Below are 17,646 nucleotides of genomic sequence, written 5' to 3' on the forward strand. Positions count from 1 at the left end.
TGTCCCCCAACCACGGCTGCCCCCTGCGCGGCTGGGCTCACTCTCACACTTTCCAGTCTGTGAAAATGTGACTCAGGTGGGGAACGGAGAGGGGCGGCCCCAGCTTTCCCTGCTCGGCCACTTCCGTCTCGCCAAATCTGTCCTGTGGGCCTCTTGCAAGTGCTGGCGACTGTTCTAGGTTTCATGGGGGTGGTGGGGGGGGTGGAGCGGTCACAGCAAGTGCATGAGGGGGAGTCAAAGCTGTGGTTGTGTGGAACCCCGATTCCACTGGGTTCAGGCAGACGGTAGAAGAGGCGGATACCCTACAAGAACACGAGGGGCTTGGACGGCGGCATGCACGGTAGGAATAAAGGACTTGTGTGCACGTGTGTGCATGGGGGAGTGTGTGCACACAGGTGGGGGTCCACGCACACGAGCATCTGTGGCTCGCATGCATGCGTGCATAAGTGTGTGTGGGCAGGGCTGTTTGCATGTGTGGCCCACAGACACGTGCAGGTGCATTTTTGAGCACAAATGCATCTGGGTACCTGTGTGTGTGTGTGTGTGTGTGTGTGTGTGTGTGTGTGTGTGTGTGTGTGTGAAAGGTCTGTGTGTGAAAGGTCTGTGTGTGCTTGTGTGCATGTATTTTTTAAAAAAAAAATGTTTACTTTCATCTTCTAGAAAGGCACAATGGCAGGGAGAAAGTGGAGTGAGGGAAAGACAGCAAGAGACCTTCCTTCCGCTGGCTGGCTCTTGATATTATCAGCTGGGGCTGGACCAGGCCAAAGCAGGAGCCCAGCGCTCCATCCGGGTCTCCCACATCAGTCATCCACTGCTGCCTCCCGGGATCTTTTCGCGGGAAGCTGGGAGAGAAGCCGAGGAGCTGGGGCTGAAGCTGGCCTGTTCATACGGGCTGCAGGAGCCCCAGAGAGCGGTTTAGCCCGCTGTGCCCCAGCACCCACAAAGTGCCTGGATTCAGAACAGAGGCTTGGAGACGGCAGGGGACGGGACGGGGTCATACCCAAGCAACTAACCAAGATGGGAGAGTGGGAAGACGGGATGGAAGGAGAGAGGCAGAGAGAGAGGGAGAGGGACAGTGAGAGAGGAGAGAGAGAAAGGGGAGAAGAAAGAGAGAGTTGGAGAGACAGTGAGAGAGAGGGAAAGAGAGGGACAGTGAGGAGGAGAGAGAGAGAGAGGAGAGAGAGAGAGAGAGAGAATCTCAATCTGAAGGAATTGATTCCCAGGGTCGTGGGGCTGGCAGGTCTGAGATCAGGGGCCAGTCCCACGAGCCGGAGAGGCAGGTCACAGCTGATGGTGAGGTCTGGAGGCCACGGCTGGGGACTCCCGCAGCCACTTACCGTGGCAGTCTCGCAGCGGGAAATCTGTGGCCTGGCCCTCAGCCCCTCCCCGACTGGGTGCATCCCACCCACCCGTACTGAAAACAGTCAATCGCATGTGGCTGTACGTGCCCAACGCTAAAGGCCGACGGCCAGCCGGGTCAGCCCCGGAGACGAGTCCTCCCGTGACCCCCGTGTGCAGGACCCGCCGTGCCAGCGTCCCAAGGAGGCGCCTTCTCTCGCTATCACCCCCTTTTATTCTGAACACCTCCCCTGCCAGAGTTCAATCCCAGGAGGTCTACAAGTATCTTTTTTTCCTGTTTCCTTTTGACGTTTTGGTTTGTTTATTTATTTATTTCCCCCAAGGAGTTCTTTATTTGAAAAGCAGAGTGATGGAGAACGGAAAAAAACGCTTCCATCCACCTGTTCACTCCCCAAATGGTCTCGGCTCAAGGCAGCCGTCAGGAGGGAGCTCCAGCCAGGCCTCCCACACGGGTGGCAGGGGTCCAACTACCTGGGCCAGACTCGTTAGCAGGGAGCCAGATGGGGCAGTGCAGCAGCCGGGACTTCCAGCTAGCGCTCTGACATACGGCATACCGGTGTTGTAGGTGGTGGGTGGACCCACAGCACCACAACCATGGCCTGCCCATGCTGGCCAAGGCAAAACTGAACCCAAACCACACATCAGCCCCTCCTCGGGTGTTTAGGAGACAAGCAGGCCCCGTGGTGAAGGTGCCTGCGCCCCTGTATCACCATGTTCAGGTGTAGTTTAGCTCTGGACTCCAGTTCCTTGCTCCAGGAGACCCCGGGAGGCAGCGGGCGGTGGCTCAAGTGTCTGGTCTTTGTGGGATGAGACCTAGATGGAACGCACAGTTCCTGGCTTCGCCCTGGTGCGGTCCAGGTCAGCGCGAACATCTGGAGGAATGAACCGGCCAGTGGGGGCTCTCTGTCTCTCCCTTCCTCCTCCTCCTCCTCTGCTTCTCCAATAAAAGGTTCCTTTTTTTTTTTTTTTTAACAAAAGGCATCTGGGCCCGGCGCAAGTGATTAAGGTCCTCACCTTGCACGCCCGGGATCCCATATGGGCACCGGTTCTATCCCGGCAGCCCCGCTTCCCTTCCAGCTCCCTGCCTGTGGCCCGGGAAAGCAGTCGAGGACGGCACAAAGCTTTGGGACCCTGCACCCGCGTGGGAGACCCGGAAGCAGCTCCTGGCTTCAGATCGGCATAGCATCGGCCGTTGCGCTCACTTGGGGAGTGAATCATCGGACGGAAGATCTTCCTCTCTGTCTCTCCTCTCTGTATATCCGCCTTTCCAATGAAAAAAATAATAAAAATAAATCTTTAAAAAAATAAAACAAAAGGCATCTGAAACCAGAGAGATGGGAGAAGAAAAAGAGACAGCTACGAAGCTGGGGACACGCAGTGTGTCACAGCGACAATAGTCTTTGGCGTCTGAGGCTGGAAGCAGAGTGAAAGAGAAAGAGACAGGAGAGGTGGGGGTGGGAGGGGGGGTTCCATATTCCTGGAGCAGGTTGCTGGGGCTTTCCAGGACCTGGGAGTAGGGGCCCAGCGGCTTCCCTACGGGTCCGTGGGTTTTCCCGCGACGATCTAACCTGGGGCTGGCACCCTGGCCGCCCTCTGCCCCCCCCCGCCGCCGCCGTTCACGACACCCATTGGCCATTCCCTCTATTCAGGGCTGCTGCTGCCCCACGCAGCTCTGCGGTGCCTGTGACCACAACGTTCCCCCAACACACACGTACCCTCCTGCCTGTTGAGTCATGTCTTTATCCGGAAATGCTACCCTTGCCCACCCTGGCCTGGCAGCCGCTCAAAGCATCCGCTAGAGGAGCTGGCCCTGGGCACGCAGGGGAAGGCAGATGAAAGAGGAGGTGGAAGAGGCTGTGGGTGAGGACAAGGGGGTCAGTGGGAATGGCACAAGCAGCAGGTGGAGCGTCTGGGAGCAGGTGCAGGCCAGCGGGTAGGGCAATACGTGCGGAGAAGATGCTGCTAAGAATCTAAGTCAAGGTCCAGACACAAAGGAGGGCTAAGACAGAAACAACACTGCGTCAGGATGCTCCCAGGACACAGGTTAAGCTCACAGGCAGCCAGGCGAACAGGTGCCCCTGAGACAGGGGCAGGGGGCTGGGGAGTGGATGAGGCTGTAGGGGTGAGGGGCAGCAGCCGCTTGGCAAGGAGGAGGTGGCTGGCGGAGAGGAGCAGAAGGACCCATGTGTGAATTCAGGTGGGAGACCCGGTGCAGGGTGCCGGGCGGGCAGGCGTGGGAACAGGAGCGGGTTGAGGCAGTGGCTGGGTGGGAGCGTTCCCAGGTCCCTCCGTCCTTCCTCCCCCCAGACAATGGCGAGCTGTCTCAGGTGAGGCCGGCCTTTATTGGGGTCAGTTAGGGCAGCCATAGACGATCATGTTCTCGGTGAAGGAGGCCAGGTCCTGGCACTGCTTCTGGTTCTCTTCGTCCTGGCACTCGTCCTTCTCAGGCCACAGCTCCAGCCACGTGTCCTTGCCGATCATGTAGCTGATGCTGGGGGCGAGGGCGGAGAGGGGAGGAGGTTGGGGGACAAGTCAGAAGGGCGTGGCCGGGCAGGGGGAGGGGGATGGAAGCTTGGGGAGGATAGTCAGGAGGCTTGCCGGGGGGGAGAGGGCTGGACCACGCAGGTGTGGCAGGGAGAGGGCCGTGCCCGTGTGAGGGGCTGGCACTCACTTGGGTTTCTCGCCCCACAGGTCGGAGGAGAGTCCCCACACGAGGTAGTGCTTTCCTTCCTGGAGTTTGAGCGCCTCTCTGCACTTGATGTGGCTGATGAAGCGACGCTCTTGCCCGGCCTGCACTTCATCTGAGCCTGTGGCAGCGGGCAGGGAGCCAGGGGGGTGATGCTGAGCCTGAGCTGCGGCTGGTGGGGGTGGGGAGGGAGGGCGGGAGGGCGGCAGGAGGCTGACCTGACTTGATGGTGTTCTCAATGACCATTAAATATTCGTCAAAGTCATTCGATTTCTCTATCCGGACCAGCCTGGTCTTGTACACTGCCCAGGAGTGATGGGGGGGGGGCGGAGCCGATCGTGAGTGGGAGCGGGGCAAGCCGGCCAGCAGGTGCGCTGGGCCGAGGGCCCAGACACAGCTGGTCACCCCCTCACCGTTCCACACCCCATCACCCTCAGAGGCACACACCCAATGAGATGCACACACACACGCACACACACACACACAAATGGCTGCACATCTGCACTTTGCTCACACACTCACCTCTGCCAAGGCCAGCGAGCCGTGGCTCCCCCACACCACACACGCAGCCCCTCGCACCACATCCATGCACACACAGACCATGGTCACGTGCAGTCCACGAGTGACCCATGGATCACAGCCACATGCCCCGTGTCTCAGGCTGACACACGCCATCCAAGCCACTCAACACGAGTGCTCACACCCAGCCACGCTGGCATACACACACACACACACACACACACACACACACACACACACACACACACACACCACTCACCATAGTCCACCCCGGGTTCACAGGCCTTGTCCAGCCGTTCGTTCTCGGTGACTTTGTTATCTGGTTGTTGCAGGAAGCAGTTTTCTACAGAAGAGGGTTGGAGCCAGGGTCTACACCAGGGTGTACAGTGGGTGAGGCCAGCCCTGGGGCCCTCCCTCTCCTGGGGTCCAGCCCTCCCTAACTCGCCCCAGGACATCCACCACACCCCTCCCCGGCCCGCCCCAGGATGCCCACCACACCCCTCCCCGGCCCGCCCCAGGATGCCCACCACACCCCTCCCCGGCCCGCCCCAGGATGCCCACCACACCCCTCCCCGGCCCGCCCCAGGATGCCCACCCTCGGCACAGCGGCACATGTCCTTGTGGCAGAGCTTGTTCAGCATGCCGTCCTCTTTGTCTGGGTGGTAGAATACAGTGCACGCTTCCTCTGTGGGCGCAGGGGATGGGGAGGGGGTCAGGGAGAAGGGGATGCCAGAGCCCAGCCCTCAGACCCCCGGGACTCCTTGGACTTCAGGCTTAAAGTGCCGATCCTTGTGGCATGCGGACCCCAACCCTGGGACACGCCCCCCCTCGGCCCCTTAGACCTTCAAGTCGGAGGCCTGGGGACACAAGACTCCCAGAACTCAGGATTTTAGGATGTGTAGCATCTTGATTTAGGGATCTGTGAGGCCTTCAGATCCCCCACCCACGGACCTCTAGGACCTCTAGGCCCCTGGATCCCTTGGGCCACCCCCAATTCACAGATCCCCGCAGGGCCCCTGTGCACCTCGTCCCGCACATCCTGTGACCGCCCCCTTCCCCGCCCAGCTCTCAGCTCCTGGCGCTGTCAGCCCCCTGGCGGCTCACCCAGGTTATAGTAAGAATAAACCTTGACCGAGCCAGGCTGGATCAGCCCCACGTTGAAGAACTGGTGAACTTTGAACGACAGGCAGTGCTCCTCAGTGTGGGAGATCTGTGGGGGGCCAGGGGGCGCTTGGCAGTGAGGGGAAGAGCAGGAGAGGTGAGGAAGCTGGGGGAGGGGGTGGCAGCGGCAGGAGAGGGAGGGGCCGAGGTGAGGCAGCCCGACTTTCCTGTAGGCTCAGCTGTTGGACACTGTTGATCAGCTCCGTTTCCCCACCCAACTTCAAGCCTGATGTGGCCAGGCAACCCAGCTCTGACCCATGGGTGGCTGCCTGTGCGCATACGGCTAGCTCCCTCTTACAACGCTCTCTTACTGGACAGGGTTGATGCTGCAGGGTCTGCAAGACCCACCCCCCTCATGTCACAGAACCCCCCAAGGGGAGCGTGCTCAATCCCTGAAGGACGGTGTGGAGCGCTCGGCCCCTTCCTCACCTGCTAGATGAATGAGAGACGGACGTCTACTCCACCGAGAGACCTCCCCCCGGCCCGCCCCACTCCCCTTCTCCCACGGCTGCGTGAGACCCCGATACCATGGTTTGGCACTAGGGTAGGGCAGCAGGCAGGACCAGCCAGGCAAGGGTCCGGGCAGCCCGGGGTTGGGGAGGGAAATCCAGCCTTACCTTGTCCAGATAAATGATGAGTGTGTTTTTGTGGGAGAAGGCTTTGCTTAGCTCATACTTGGAGATGTACCTATCAATGCCGTTGCTGAGCTGGGAGAGAGAGAGAAAGGGAAGGCTGGGTGGAGTGGTGAGTGGAGGCGGGTGCAGAGTCCCTCCTGGACCCCCTTGCACACTCCAGCCTCCTCCCTTCTCCCGAGCCCCTTCCTACCAGGTTGAGGTCATCTGTGTCAGGGACGAAGCCCGTCATCATAGAAATGTCCAGGATGGACATGGTGGCATCCTCGTCGCCCAGGTACCTGTGTGAGGGAAGGGACGCAGGGAGGGACCTGAGCGGTGGTGGCCGTGCTCTGGGAAGGTAGCTCTTTTGGGGAGAAGCTGGGCTAGACAAGGCTGTGTTGAGCTCTACTCTCTCTCTGGGACACTCCTGTCTGGCATGCCACAAGGGCCTCCGTTGCACTGATTCCGCCAGCCACTGCCCATAGCAGGTGTCAGGTGAAAGGCCCCGGCTGGCCCTGGACATCAGACCTCCAGAACCGTAAGTCCGGATGAACCTTCTTCCTGGGGTATCAGTGGGTAAAAGCCACTGCCTGTGACACCAGCATCCTATGTGGGCACCTGTCCGAGACCCAGCTGCTCTGCTTCCGATCCAGTTTCCTGCCAATGCTCCTGAGAAGGCAGCAGACGATGGTCCAAACGCTTGGGTCCCCGTACCCACGTGGGAGACCCGGATGGAGTCTCCTGGCTTCAGCCTGGTCCAGCTCTGGCTATTACAGCCACTTGAGGAATGTATCAGTGAATCAGTTCTCTCTGTCATAAATACTACCCTTCCCATTAGCCTCTCTCAGGAATCTACTATCTTGGTGAAAAGCTGATTAATACACACATCCAGACTTAGGGCCATGGCGATCCAGGGTGACGTACAGAGAGCTCACTCTGCCTTGTCTGTTCTACAGAGAGAAGATAAACCCTGCCCGCGCTACAGGGTTCTCCAGCAGTGGCCAACCAGGGAAAACACACGGAATTAAAATACTTTCCCTCTTGGGCCCGGCACGGTAAGCCTAGTGGCAAAAGTCCTTGCCTTGCATGCTGGGGATGCTCGTCAATGCGCACGGAGCAAGCGCAGAAAGCACTGGAGGCCTGGAGCACTGGCCACGAGGAGACCGGCCGGCGACACGGGGCTGGCCGAGGCGAGTGGCCGACGGCCGAGGCGAGTGGCCGACGGCCGAGGCGAGTGGCCGACGGCCGAGGCGAGTGGCCGACGGCCGAGGCGAGTGGCCGACGGCCGAGGCGAGTGGCCGACACCCGGCTTCCTACCTGGTGCAGATGTCAAGGATCATGGTGCTCTTCGCATCCTGCGGCTTCTTCACTGGAGACACAGAGGATGGGTTTAGGGGAGCAGGGCCCCTCGCGGTCTGGCTCAGGAAGGAGGCGGTGCCGGACGGACGGTAGGAGGAAGGCAGAGGAGGAGGGCAGGCACGGACTTGGTCCCCTCTTACCTGTGTCGGGAGCTGGTCTGATGTTGGCCCTCAGGTCAAACTTCTTGCAGCTGACTTTGTCTTTGACCTTGGCGTAGTACATGGTCACCACCTGGTGAGCAGAGGGGTCGGGGTGTCAGACGCCAGGGCCCTTGGGACAGCCCAGGACAGGGGAGAGAGGCTGAGAGAGGGCAGGGGCCCGGGAGCGGCGAGTCTGTCGGCTTACCGACAGCGTGCCTTGGCCCTTCCCTTGGGCCGTTAAGGTAAATCCCTCGTTTTCCTTGGTCTGTGGAGAGAGAAGAGGCAGAGGGTGGAGAAGCAGGCCTTCTGACCGCTGTGGGGGGGCGGGAGGGCGGGTTCCTCTGCCCTGCCTGGTTGGCGGGGGGCATGGGCGGGACACCGCACCTCTTCCGACCGCAGCAGGCTCGCGGATTCCCAAAGGATGAGATGCTTGACTGGGGAGCTGCGGCTGGGCAGCTGGATGGAAACCTCCAAGTTTAAGTCCTTGTGGTCAGGCATGTCCACTTGGTATTGGGCCAAAGCTTGGAACACCATGAAGGTGGCCTAGAACACACGAGACAGAAAAGGGGGTGAAGTGGGGATGGGAGGAGAGGATGTGGCTGAGTCCACTGTGGGAGAAGGGGGTTCGAATCAGGGTTTTGATCCCCCAAAAACTGTGGCCCGGAACCCAACAGAAGAACATGGGGGCACTGTCAGGGGGCAGTGACTGGAAACTGGGAAACATGTTCTGGAATTCTCTAGGTGACAGGAGGCCAGACCAGGACTTGGTGACAATAAACCTGTGGTCTAGAACCTACTAAGGTATGACTGTTCATCATTGGACCCTGGGGACATGTTCTAGAACTCTCCAAGCAGCTGGAAGCTGTTGAGAGCGTGTCCAGAATCCACCAGAATGTTCGCAAGGATGTAAGCTTGATCCATTTGAAGGAGACAGGTTTAGAGCAGGGCTTGGAAAGCACTGAGAATGTACTAGAAACTACTGGACACGCGATTCGGAATGGGATCGTGTGTGTGTGTATGTGTGTGTGTGTGTGTGTGTGTGTGTGAAAAGAACATAACACAAAAAAGACATCCTAGATCCCCAAAGAAAGACAGAACTCAAGTGGGAGCCTGAGATTACTGAATACTGCGTTGACTGAAATGATGGTCCAGGAGCCACCAGAATCAGGGAGGGGGGGAACTGACTCAGTGAGGCTCTGCCTGGGTTCAGGGGGAGCTCGTTCTAAAACTCACCAGTGAGACAGGGGGAAATCCTGGGAGCTAAGGAAGCACTTTATCTGATCCCAGCCCTGAGGATACAACCCAGATACCAGCAGGACTGCAGCATGGAACATTCTGGAACATTCCAGATCATTCCATAATCTACCCATGGGCTGGTAGATGAGAGATACTGATCCACGCCCCCGAACACACTGGCTCAGGGGGACAGAATTATGTCTCCAGGAGCCACTGGGGTTGCCCGGGGCCACGCAAGTCCACATACCTGGGTAGAACCGTAACCACCGCCATAGTATCTCTGCTCGTTGAGCCAGCGCGCAACGGCCGGCAAAGAGTCCATGTCACGCAGGCGCAGCAGGGCCAAGAGGGCGTAGGACGTGGCCTCCACGTTGTAGAGTTGCTGGCCAGGCTCCTCCCAGCGATTCCTGTCTGCAAGAAGGACACCCCCAGCCCTGGCACTCGCTGTCCTGTCCACCTCGGTTAAGACCCATTCTAGACTTCCTGATGCCCACCCGGGGTCCTTGTCTATCTACTCGCACTCCAGCTGCCTCGAATGGAATACTCAGTAGACATCTGCTGGGTGAAGCCACAGACCTGCTCCTGGCAGGGGGAGTTGACCTACTCACCTTGGGATTGCTCCCCTTAAGTCCCCAGCTGTGGAGCCCCACCCCCCGCATCCCCCAGCCTGTGCTGCCTGCGCCCACCGACCCTCACTGGCCCCTTACCTTTGGCTGCGCTCAGGAACTTGTTGAGAAGTTCCCCCTGCAGCATTTCCTGCTGGGCCAGTGCATAGCCAGCAATGGCTATGCTGTACGGCCTCTGTAGGTTCAGGTAGTTTTCTCTGATGAAGTCCTTGGACTTGCTGATGCTACCTGGCAAGCTCTGAAAGGGAAGAGCATCGGGGGCTGCTGGTCAGGGGCGGGGGCTGCTGGTCAAGGGCGTCACTCCTTGGGCACTTGGGCGCTTTCTGTGCCCTGGACCCAGTGGACCCCTGGTTGGCAGTGATGACCAAATGGCTGGGGTGCTAACACGCCCAGCAGAGCCGATACGACTGGACAAAAGATTAAGAAGAGATATACCCCACAGGAGCTCGTCAGCTAGGCTGAGGCAGAACCTGACAAAACCCTACAAGATGAAAACACACACACTCTGTCTCCTCTCTCTCTCCTTTCTCTGTCTCTTCCCCTCTCTGTGTGGCTCGTCAACAGCTTCAGTTTTCTCTCTGTTGGCCCATTCCCTTCCATCTCTTTCCAGGGGTGCACACGGGGTGAGCAGCTGAGGGTGACCTTCTAGGGTTCCCCACACGGGAAGGTCTCCAAACCCCAAGACAGAGAGATGGCACCGCCATGGGCATCGGGAGTGAAGCCAGATAAGAGCAGGGGGGCCCACCAGGAGCCTGTGGCCCTTGTTGCTTCCTGTGTGGGGTTGGGGATCCCGTGGCAGGTGCCCCGAAAGAGGCCGTGCACTGAGGCCATGGCCTCCGTTCTAAGCTTCCTCAGGACTCCACATGCTGGGTTTTCTCTAAGCTAGAACACAGAAGGCGGATCATGACCTAGGAATGAGTCAAGTGCCTCGATCACGGCCGAGTGATGGGACAAGTGGTTTCTGGAAATGAGCTCAGAGCTCTCTGGAGACATCAAAGCAAAACCCAAAGGGCTCCCACCTTTGGCCTTTTTTTCGCCTCAATTTTCTCATCTGTAAACTGGGGGGTGGTGGTCATGAGAGTCAGCCACCTTGGACTGTTACATCAAGCTCTCTGATGGGTGTCTCAGGTGCTCAGCGTGTGTCGGGGGTTACCACAGTGACTGTGGAGGCTGTTTAGGGTCCTCGGGAGGGCCGGAATCACCTGACAACATCTGGATGTGGCCCAGGTAAGGTCACTTACACAATGGTGGGATGAGGAAAGACAGGGTAGGCCAGGGTGGGGCAGGGCAGGGTGGGGCAGGGCAAAGCAGCATGGGGTATGGCAGGGTGGGACAGGGCAGGGTGCGGTAGGGCAAAGCAACATGGGGTATGGCAGGGTGGAACAGGGCAGGATAAGGTGGTGTCCTGCGTGGGGAAGAGTGAGGACGCTTACATTGATTTGCTCTTCGCAGATCTCTCTTGCCTCCTGCAGGGCGATGAGCACGAAGGCCGTGAGGGACACTTCTTTCTCTGCAGAGTTCCGGAAGCCACCCTGGCACAGGGGGCAGGAAGCAAGGGTCACTCACAGGTCACCCAGAGTCCAGAGGCAGCAGTTACCCTCGCTGTGGGGTGCGCCTCCTCCTGGTGGCGCCCGGCCTCACAGGAAGTTAATGCTTTAATAGTATTGGTTCATCCCACTGCAAGCTGGGGACCGACATGGCGTCACGGTATCAGTGAACTCGAGGCCGGAGAGAGCTGCTGGTTCACTCTCTCCCGGTGCCCGTGGCAGCCATGGCTGGGCCAGGCTGAACCCAGCAGCCAGGAGCACCGCTAAGGTCTTCCCGGCAGGTGGCAGGGACCCGAGGACTTGAGCCACCACCCGCACAGAGCCAGCCTGGACGGAATGCTGGAGTCAGGAGCTGGAGCTGGGAATTGAACAGAGAAACTCCAGTGGGGGAATGCAGGGACTCTAGTCAGCACCGTACAGCCACTCAGCTAAATGCCTGCCCTAGAATGCATGGGTTTCCAGCAAGTTCCTGCTGGCGGAGTGGTTGCTTGGGTTGCCAGAATCCTGCCACTCTGCAGGGCTCTGGAGCTACGGATGTGCCAAGGGGCGTGGCAAGTGCCTGAGAGCCAGGAGGCAGGGCAGAGTGGTGAGAAGGCTCCTCTTGGGAGAAGATTGCCAGCAGGTGGCCCTGCAGGGTGTCCCAGTGAGAGACGGAGTCCCTGAGGAGGGGGGAACGAGGGAAACTGGCCAGGGGGAGATGGTTCTGAGCAGCGACCAGATAGCAGGAGCGGGAGACAGTGCTGGACGTGACACAAGGCACAGTGCGCGGGTTGAGTAATTCTTAACTTCTCAGCAAGGGGACCACATGTTCCTACTGTGTCCTGGGCTGCACATGCCCAGGAGGGTGTGTGTGTGTGTGTGTGTGTGTGTGTGTGTGTGTGTGTGTGTGTGTGTGTGTGTGTGTGTGTGTGTGTGTGTGTGTGTGTGTGTGTGTGTGTGTGTGTGTGTGTGTGTGTGTGTGTGTGTGTGTGTGTGTGTGTGTGTGTGTGTGTGTGTGTGTGTGTGTGTGTGTGTGTGTGTGTGGTACAATGGCTCAACTGACTAACCCTCTCCTTACAAGTGCCGGGATCCCACAGGAGCACTGGTTCATGTCCCAGCTGCTCCACTTCCCATCCAGCTCCCTGCCTGCGGCCTGGGAAAGCAGTGGAGGACGGCCCAAAGCCTTGGGACCCTGTACCCACGTGGGAGACCAGGAATAAGCTCCTGGCTTCAGATCGACTCTGCTCTGGCCCTTGTGGCCATTTGGGGAGTGAACCAGCAGATGGGAGATTTTTCTGTCTCTCCTCCTCCCTGTAAATCTGCCTTTCCAATAAACATGAGTGGAGTTGGCTGTCTTGTCCTCCATGCCAGCCCCAGGCAAACTGGCTAGGGTGGAGGCAGAGCAGAGTGGGGCGGGGTGGAGGGAGGTGTGTCCATCCCGGCAGCGCCCAGCAGCCCCCTGCCCTCTCCACCCGCGGCTTTGGCCTCTCACAATCATTTCTTGGTGGATCACGGGCGCGTCCTCTTGGAAGACCCCGTCCGGCTTCTGCTTCTCCATGATTAGCCACTTCACGGCCCCGCACAGGACCCGGGAGTCGATGGCGATGAGGTTGACGGCCAGAGAGAAGACCTTGACCACATATGCGGTCAGCCTGTTGGGGCAAAGGGGTGGACGCTGTGCATGGGTCCCGGGGACTCGGCACTGTACACGTGGGGTCCATCCCGGCCCAGCGACGAGCAGATGAAGGTTCAGCTCTGGCCTCATCTCCCTTCCTGCATACAATAACCCACGGGGCTCTGCGTGTGCCAGTGGAGGGGTCTGAGCCTGGGAGAGTGCAATGGTTTTGCTGCCCTCTGCCGATCCCCTCTGGGCCAGGGACCAGGCTCCCCGCTCAGGAAGTGGCCGGAAGAGGCTGGCCCAGGGCCTCACCAGGTGCTTGGTGACCTATTCAAGAAGGCTGCGTAAGCGGAGTTGGGTTGCTTGAAGGCCAGCTGCTGGGTGTAACCTGCAGGGGAGAGGGATGGGGTGGGGACACAGTGAAGGGGCAAGGACAAGGCAAAGGATGGGATGGGGCAGTGTCCATGGGCTGCTGGGTGGAGGGAGTGGGGATGGGGGGAAAGAGACGCAGTGGACAGGGATATCCGAGGGGGAGCAGGGCTTAGAGCAGGGACAGGGTCTGTGAGGGGTGGGACAGGGGTATATAGAGTGAAGGAGGATGCGAGGGTGGGGAGGAGATTTCTGGGGACCCAGCGGTTAACAGAGGAGGGACGAGAGGAGTGGGAGGAGCTTCTGGCAGAAGGGTGGGGCCTTGATGAGGGGGTGTGTCTTAGGGAAGGGCGTGGTCTGGAGGAGGAGGGGTCTCCGGAGGAGAGGGTCTGTGGGCAGGACCCACCCTTTTTGATGAGCTCCAGGGCCTCCTCCCTCTTGCCCAAGGGGTACTTTTCCCACTGCTGGGTTTGGTCCAGGTAGTGCACAGCGATGGTCGTGGGCGTCATGGAGATCATGTTCTGCTCCCCGCAGCCCGACGGCGTCACGATGAGGTGTTTCAGCCGCTCGCCGTCCACGGCGTCCTCCGTCATCTGGGCCACCGGGGTGCCTGTAGGAGGACCCCGAGGGGGCTCTGAGGAGTGTGGTGGGAGGGAGGGAGAGGGAGGGTCCCGTGCCCCCATGGCTCCCAGCCTCTGCCCAATCAAGGCCAAGGGGCAAGGGCTGAGAAGTTGCGCCTGGCATGGTTTATGGAGAGGAGGGGTGTGGAGAAGCAGCTGGAGGGAGAGGCCTGCTTTTAGGGGGAAATTGGGGGTTTCTGGTTGGCAGTCCCTCCTCCCAGGGTCTCTTGTTTCACAAGTGGGAAAATAATTTTAATAGCTAGCATCACAAATACGAGCAATCAATCTTGCTTAAGTTATGGTCACAGATTCTTCAAAAAGTTGGTGAGGAACCGACCCTGAAAGGTGAGCTTAGGGAAGCATGGCTTGGCCAAGGGGTCGAGAGGCCCGCATTCCACAGCACAGTGCCCAGGTTCGATCCCCAGCTCCGGATCCTGACTCCCCGGAGGGCATCAGGTGATGGCCTGGGTGCTGGGGTTTCCACCACCCATGTGGGAGATGCAGAAGAAACTCCAGGCTCCTGGCTTCAGCCTGGTCCAGCCCTGGCCATTGCAGTCATTCAGGGAGTGAACCAGCAGATGGAAGCTCTCTCTCTCTCTCCTCCCCCACCTCTAGAACCCTGCCTTTCAAACAGATTAAATAAATATTTGGGAAAAAGAGAGACATCTTTCACTTGTACGTTTCCATGACCATGTCATGTTTCATGTAATCACCCCACAACACTTAGAGGCAGACCTACTGATCGTCCCCCACCTTGCTCCACTCCCACCATCCACCCCCGTCATCTCCCCCACCCCCACTACCCCCATTCACCCCCACTACCAACCCCACCATCCACCCCCTACTGTCCACCCCATTTCATGTCCAAACCCTGCCACCTCACAGGTTACAAGGTGGCCCCCTCGGCCCGTCTTCCACCCCTAGCTAAAGTGTGCCAGGATTTCTGCTATAGAAACACACTGCTTTTTGCTGACCCGAACACCCTCTGGAGGGTTCTAGAAGACGGGCCCAAGAGGGGCCCGCTTTAGTGGACTTGGAGCAGCGGGGAGGCACGCCGCCTTCTGGGGACTCCCAGCTCCCCCCCGCCCAGGAGGCGGTCAGGGCGGAGGGACAACTCACCTTGCAGAAGGATCTTGGTCTCTGCTTCGGTTCCTGGGACTTGATCGCTGAGGTCGGCCGGGGGGATCTCCTCCTTCTGGAGGCCCCCTGTCGGGCCAGCGAGAGACGCGTGAGCGCCACCTGACGCCCTCCCAGGCTCTCCCCTTCAGCCGGCTATGGGAGGGATGCTGCCCGCTCCACCAGCCCCCCTCCTGCCCCACCGCGCCCAGGTCGAGCTCCATGCCCTTCCTGGCAGCTCCCTCACCTTGGCCGAGGTTTTCTGGGTCCAGGGTTCGAACAGTCACAGTTTTGTTAACAGGGATCCCTTCGGGCTACGCGGTGTTGAGGGAGGGGAGAGATGAAAGGACAGACACACAGAAGGTCAGTGGGGTCCTGTTGGGCTGGTTGCCTGAGCTTAGGGGTCGTGGCCTGGGAACTCGGCCCCTCACTCTCTCAGCTGTGTGACCAGGGGGTTGCTTCATCTCTCCATGCCTTGTTCTCATCCTTTACGAGGAAGAGGTGGGGGATGGCGTTGTGGTGCAGCAAGTGAAACCACTGCTTATGACCCCCGGCATCCCATATGGGCGCCGGTTCGAGTCCCAGCTGCTCTACTTCTGGTCCAGCTCCCTGCTCAAGCGCTTGGGAAAGCAGAGGAGGGATGGTCCACGTGCTTGGACCCCCTGTCGCCCATGTGCGAGATCCACCTAGAAGTTTCTGTCTCTTGGGTTCTTCCTGGTTCCGCACCAGCCATTGTGGCTTTTACGGGGAGTGGACCAGGGGATGGAAGATTCTCTCTCTGCAACTCTACTCTGCCTTTCAAATCCACCCATCAATCTACCCTTTAAACAGGAAGACGTAACACGAACATCTGCATCTCCTGCCGCGGTGGCCAGTCTGGTGAGTATACCTGCCGTCGCTCCCACTTATTTTTTTTTAAGATTTAGGGAGAGATACCCTGCGTGCAACTGCAGAAGGTGGTCCTGCAGGCAATTGGACTAGAAGCCATAATAGGGACAGTTCTACACCTCGGGTCGGAGGTCCTGGCTCCGGTTCCTGACGCCAGCTCCCTGCTGATGTTGCCCCTTGGGTCTCTGCCAGCTGTTGCGGCAGACCTGGTTTCTGCCTTTGGCCCTGACTGGGTACCGTCGTGGGCATCTGTGGGGACTGTGAGTCAGAAGAAAGGAGAGGCCTCACTCCCTCCCGTCCTCTGAAATAACAGAAGTGAGCACGTTTGAAAAAGAAGCACGCACCTCACCACTAAATTCTTTTTTCTCTTGATTGCTGAGTTCTTTTTTTTTTTTTTTCCCCAGGATTGTTAAAATTCTGTACCGCTGCTTTCTTCTAATGTGTGAGCCCTGCCTCCAACCTTCCACAACTTCTAGAATTTGTGTAATTCCAGCCTAGACACTGCAATTCGTAGTGAGCCTCCCGTGTGAGTCAGGGGCCCAGAAAAGAGGTGGTGTTGTGGCACAGTGGGGTCAAGTCACAGGTTTCCAAGGCCAGCCAGCCCACAGCGGAGGAGCGCCGGTTCCAAGTCCTGGCTGCTGTACCCAGGAGACAGCAGCTGATGGCTTGAGACCTCTTGCTGGGAGTCCAGCTTGAAATCTCTGCCGCTAGAATCAAGCCTCGTCCAGATCTGGCTGTTGTGGCCGTTTGGGGTGGGAGGGAGTGTAACAGCAGGTGGAAGATTTCTATAACCCTTCCTGTTGTCTCTCTCTCTCTCTCCACTGCTCTGCCTGTCAGATAATGATCAGGAGCCTTCCCTGAAGAGGACGAGGGGGTGGCAAGGGGTCCCCGAGGACTCACCACGACCTTCAGGGTCTTCTTGACACCGTCGCTCATGTACTGATTATAAACGGCGGCCTTGACCTCGACCTCCTGCAGACCGATCTTCAGAGGCACAAGGACATAAGGGATGGGCAGCGAGGACTTGGGCGGGATTGTCACGATCTGCTGGTGGTTCTTCTTGGCCGTGGCCATGCTGCAGAAGGCTGGGTTGTACAATAGTTCCACTCTCACCTTCCAGAGACAGAGAGAGAGAGAGAGAGAGAAGGTGTCAGGGCAGGGTTGTGTGTGCGCACCAGGCTGCCCCCCCAGCCAGCACCACCCCCACTCCCGACATGTACCCTGAGGGACTCGGACTCGTGGTAGTTATACAGGACAGCTCGGATCTCCACTTGCTCGTTGCGCACCACGGAGTAGGGCAGCCGCAGGTCGATGAAGAAGTTTAACATCACCGGGACCTCATAGGGGTCGGCCACACAGATTCCTGCCCAGGCATGGATGGGGCAGGTATCAAGGGTGGGAGCATTTTTAAGGCAAGTGCTCATGTTCAAAAAAAAAAATTTTTTTTTTTTCTTTACCTACCTACCTACTTACTTACCTACCTGAAAAGAGAGAGAGAGATTCTATCTACTGGTTCACTCCCTAAATGCCCCTAGCAGCCAGGGATGGCCCGGGCAGAAGCCAGGAGCTTCATCCAGGTCTCCCACACGGGTTAACAGGGGCCTGGTCACTTGGGCCATCCCCTGCTGCCTCCTGGGGTGCCCATCAACAGTGGGGAGCAGAGAAAGGGCTCCAACCCAGGAACTCTGAGGTGATATGCAGGAATTGTGACATCTATGTCACATGGGGTATTCTTTTAGAGCCAATTCTTTCGCCCAAACCAACTTGAATCATTTCATGAAAAGAAACTCCATGTGAATTGATTTATTT

General features: G+C 58.6%; 1 protein-coding gene and 1 long non-coding RNA gene across 2 annotated transcripts in view; one reads left to right on the plus strand and one right to left on the minus strand.

Annotated features, from left to right (window-relative positions):
* LOC121163437 lies at positions 1–4,310 on the plus strand. Its single transcript, XR_005884881.1, has 2 exons — positions 1–340; positions 4,051–4,310. It is a non-coding gene; the product is annotated as an uncharacterized LOC121163437 (long non-coding RNA).
* Positions 3,683–17,646, minus strand: part of C3 (complement C3) — a 24,342-nt gene continuing 10,378 nt past the window's right edge. Inside the window, exons 20-41 of the mRNA XM_040990674.1 lie at positions 17,058–17,200; positions 16,738–16,950; positions 15,197–15,263; positions 14,953–15,039; positions 13,620–13,823; positions 13,157–13,232; positions 12,719–12,878; positions 11,134–11,232; positions 9,782–9,938; positions 9,322–9,485; positions 8,223–8,381; positions 8,044–8,103; positions 7,839–7,929; positions 7,657–7,708; positions 6,551–6,638; positions 6,343–6,432; positions 5,669–5,774; positions 5,160–5,249; positions 4,824–4,907; positions 4,264–4,347; positions 4,031–4,166; positions 3,683–3,850 (exon numbers count right to left, since the gene is read on the minus strand). Of these exons, the coding sequence (XP_040846608.1) occupies positions 3,709–3,850; positions 4,031–4,166; positions 4,264–4,347; positions 4,824–4,907; positions 5,160–5,249; positions 5,669–5,774; positions 6,343–6,432; positions 6,551–6,638; positions 7,657–7,708; positions 7,839–7,929; positions 8,044–8,103; positions 8,223–8,381; positions 9,322–9,485; positions 9,782–9,938; positions 11,134–11,232; positions 12,719–12,878; positions 13,157–13,232; positions 13,620–13,823; positions 14,953–15,039; positions 15,197–15,263; positions 16,738–16,950; positions 17,058–17,200 (2,552 nt within the window). The 3' untranslated portion in view covers positions 3,683–3,708. The remainder of the gene's footprint in view (positions 3,851–4,030; positions 4,167–4,263; positions 4,348–4,823; positions 4,908–5,159; positions 5,250–5,668; positions 5,775–6,342; positions 6,433–6,550; positions 6,639–7,656; positions 7,709–7,838; positions 7,930–8,043; positions 8,104–8,222; positions 8,382–9,321; positions 9,486–9,781; positions 9,939–11,133; positions 11,233–12,718; positions 12,879–13,156; positions 13,233–13,619; positions 13,824–14,952; positions 15,040–15,196; positions 15,264–16,737; positions 16,951–17,057; positions 17,201–17,646) is intronic.

Source organism: Ochotona curzoniae, unplaced genomic scaffold (genome assembly GCF_017591425.1).
Source record: "Ochotona curzoniae isolate NIBS_2020 unplaced genomic scaffold, NIBS_Ocur_1.0 contig_605, whole genome shotgun sequence".
In the NCBI taxonomy this organism is placed as follows: Eukaryota; Metazoa; Chordata; class Mammalia; order Lagomorpha; family Ochotonidae; genus Ochotona; species Ochotona curzoniae.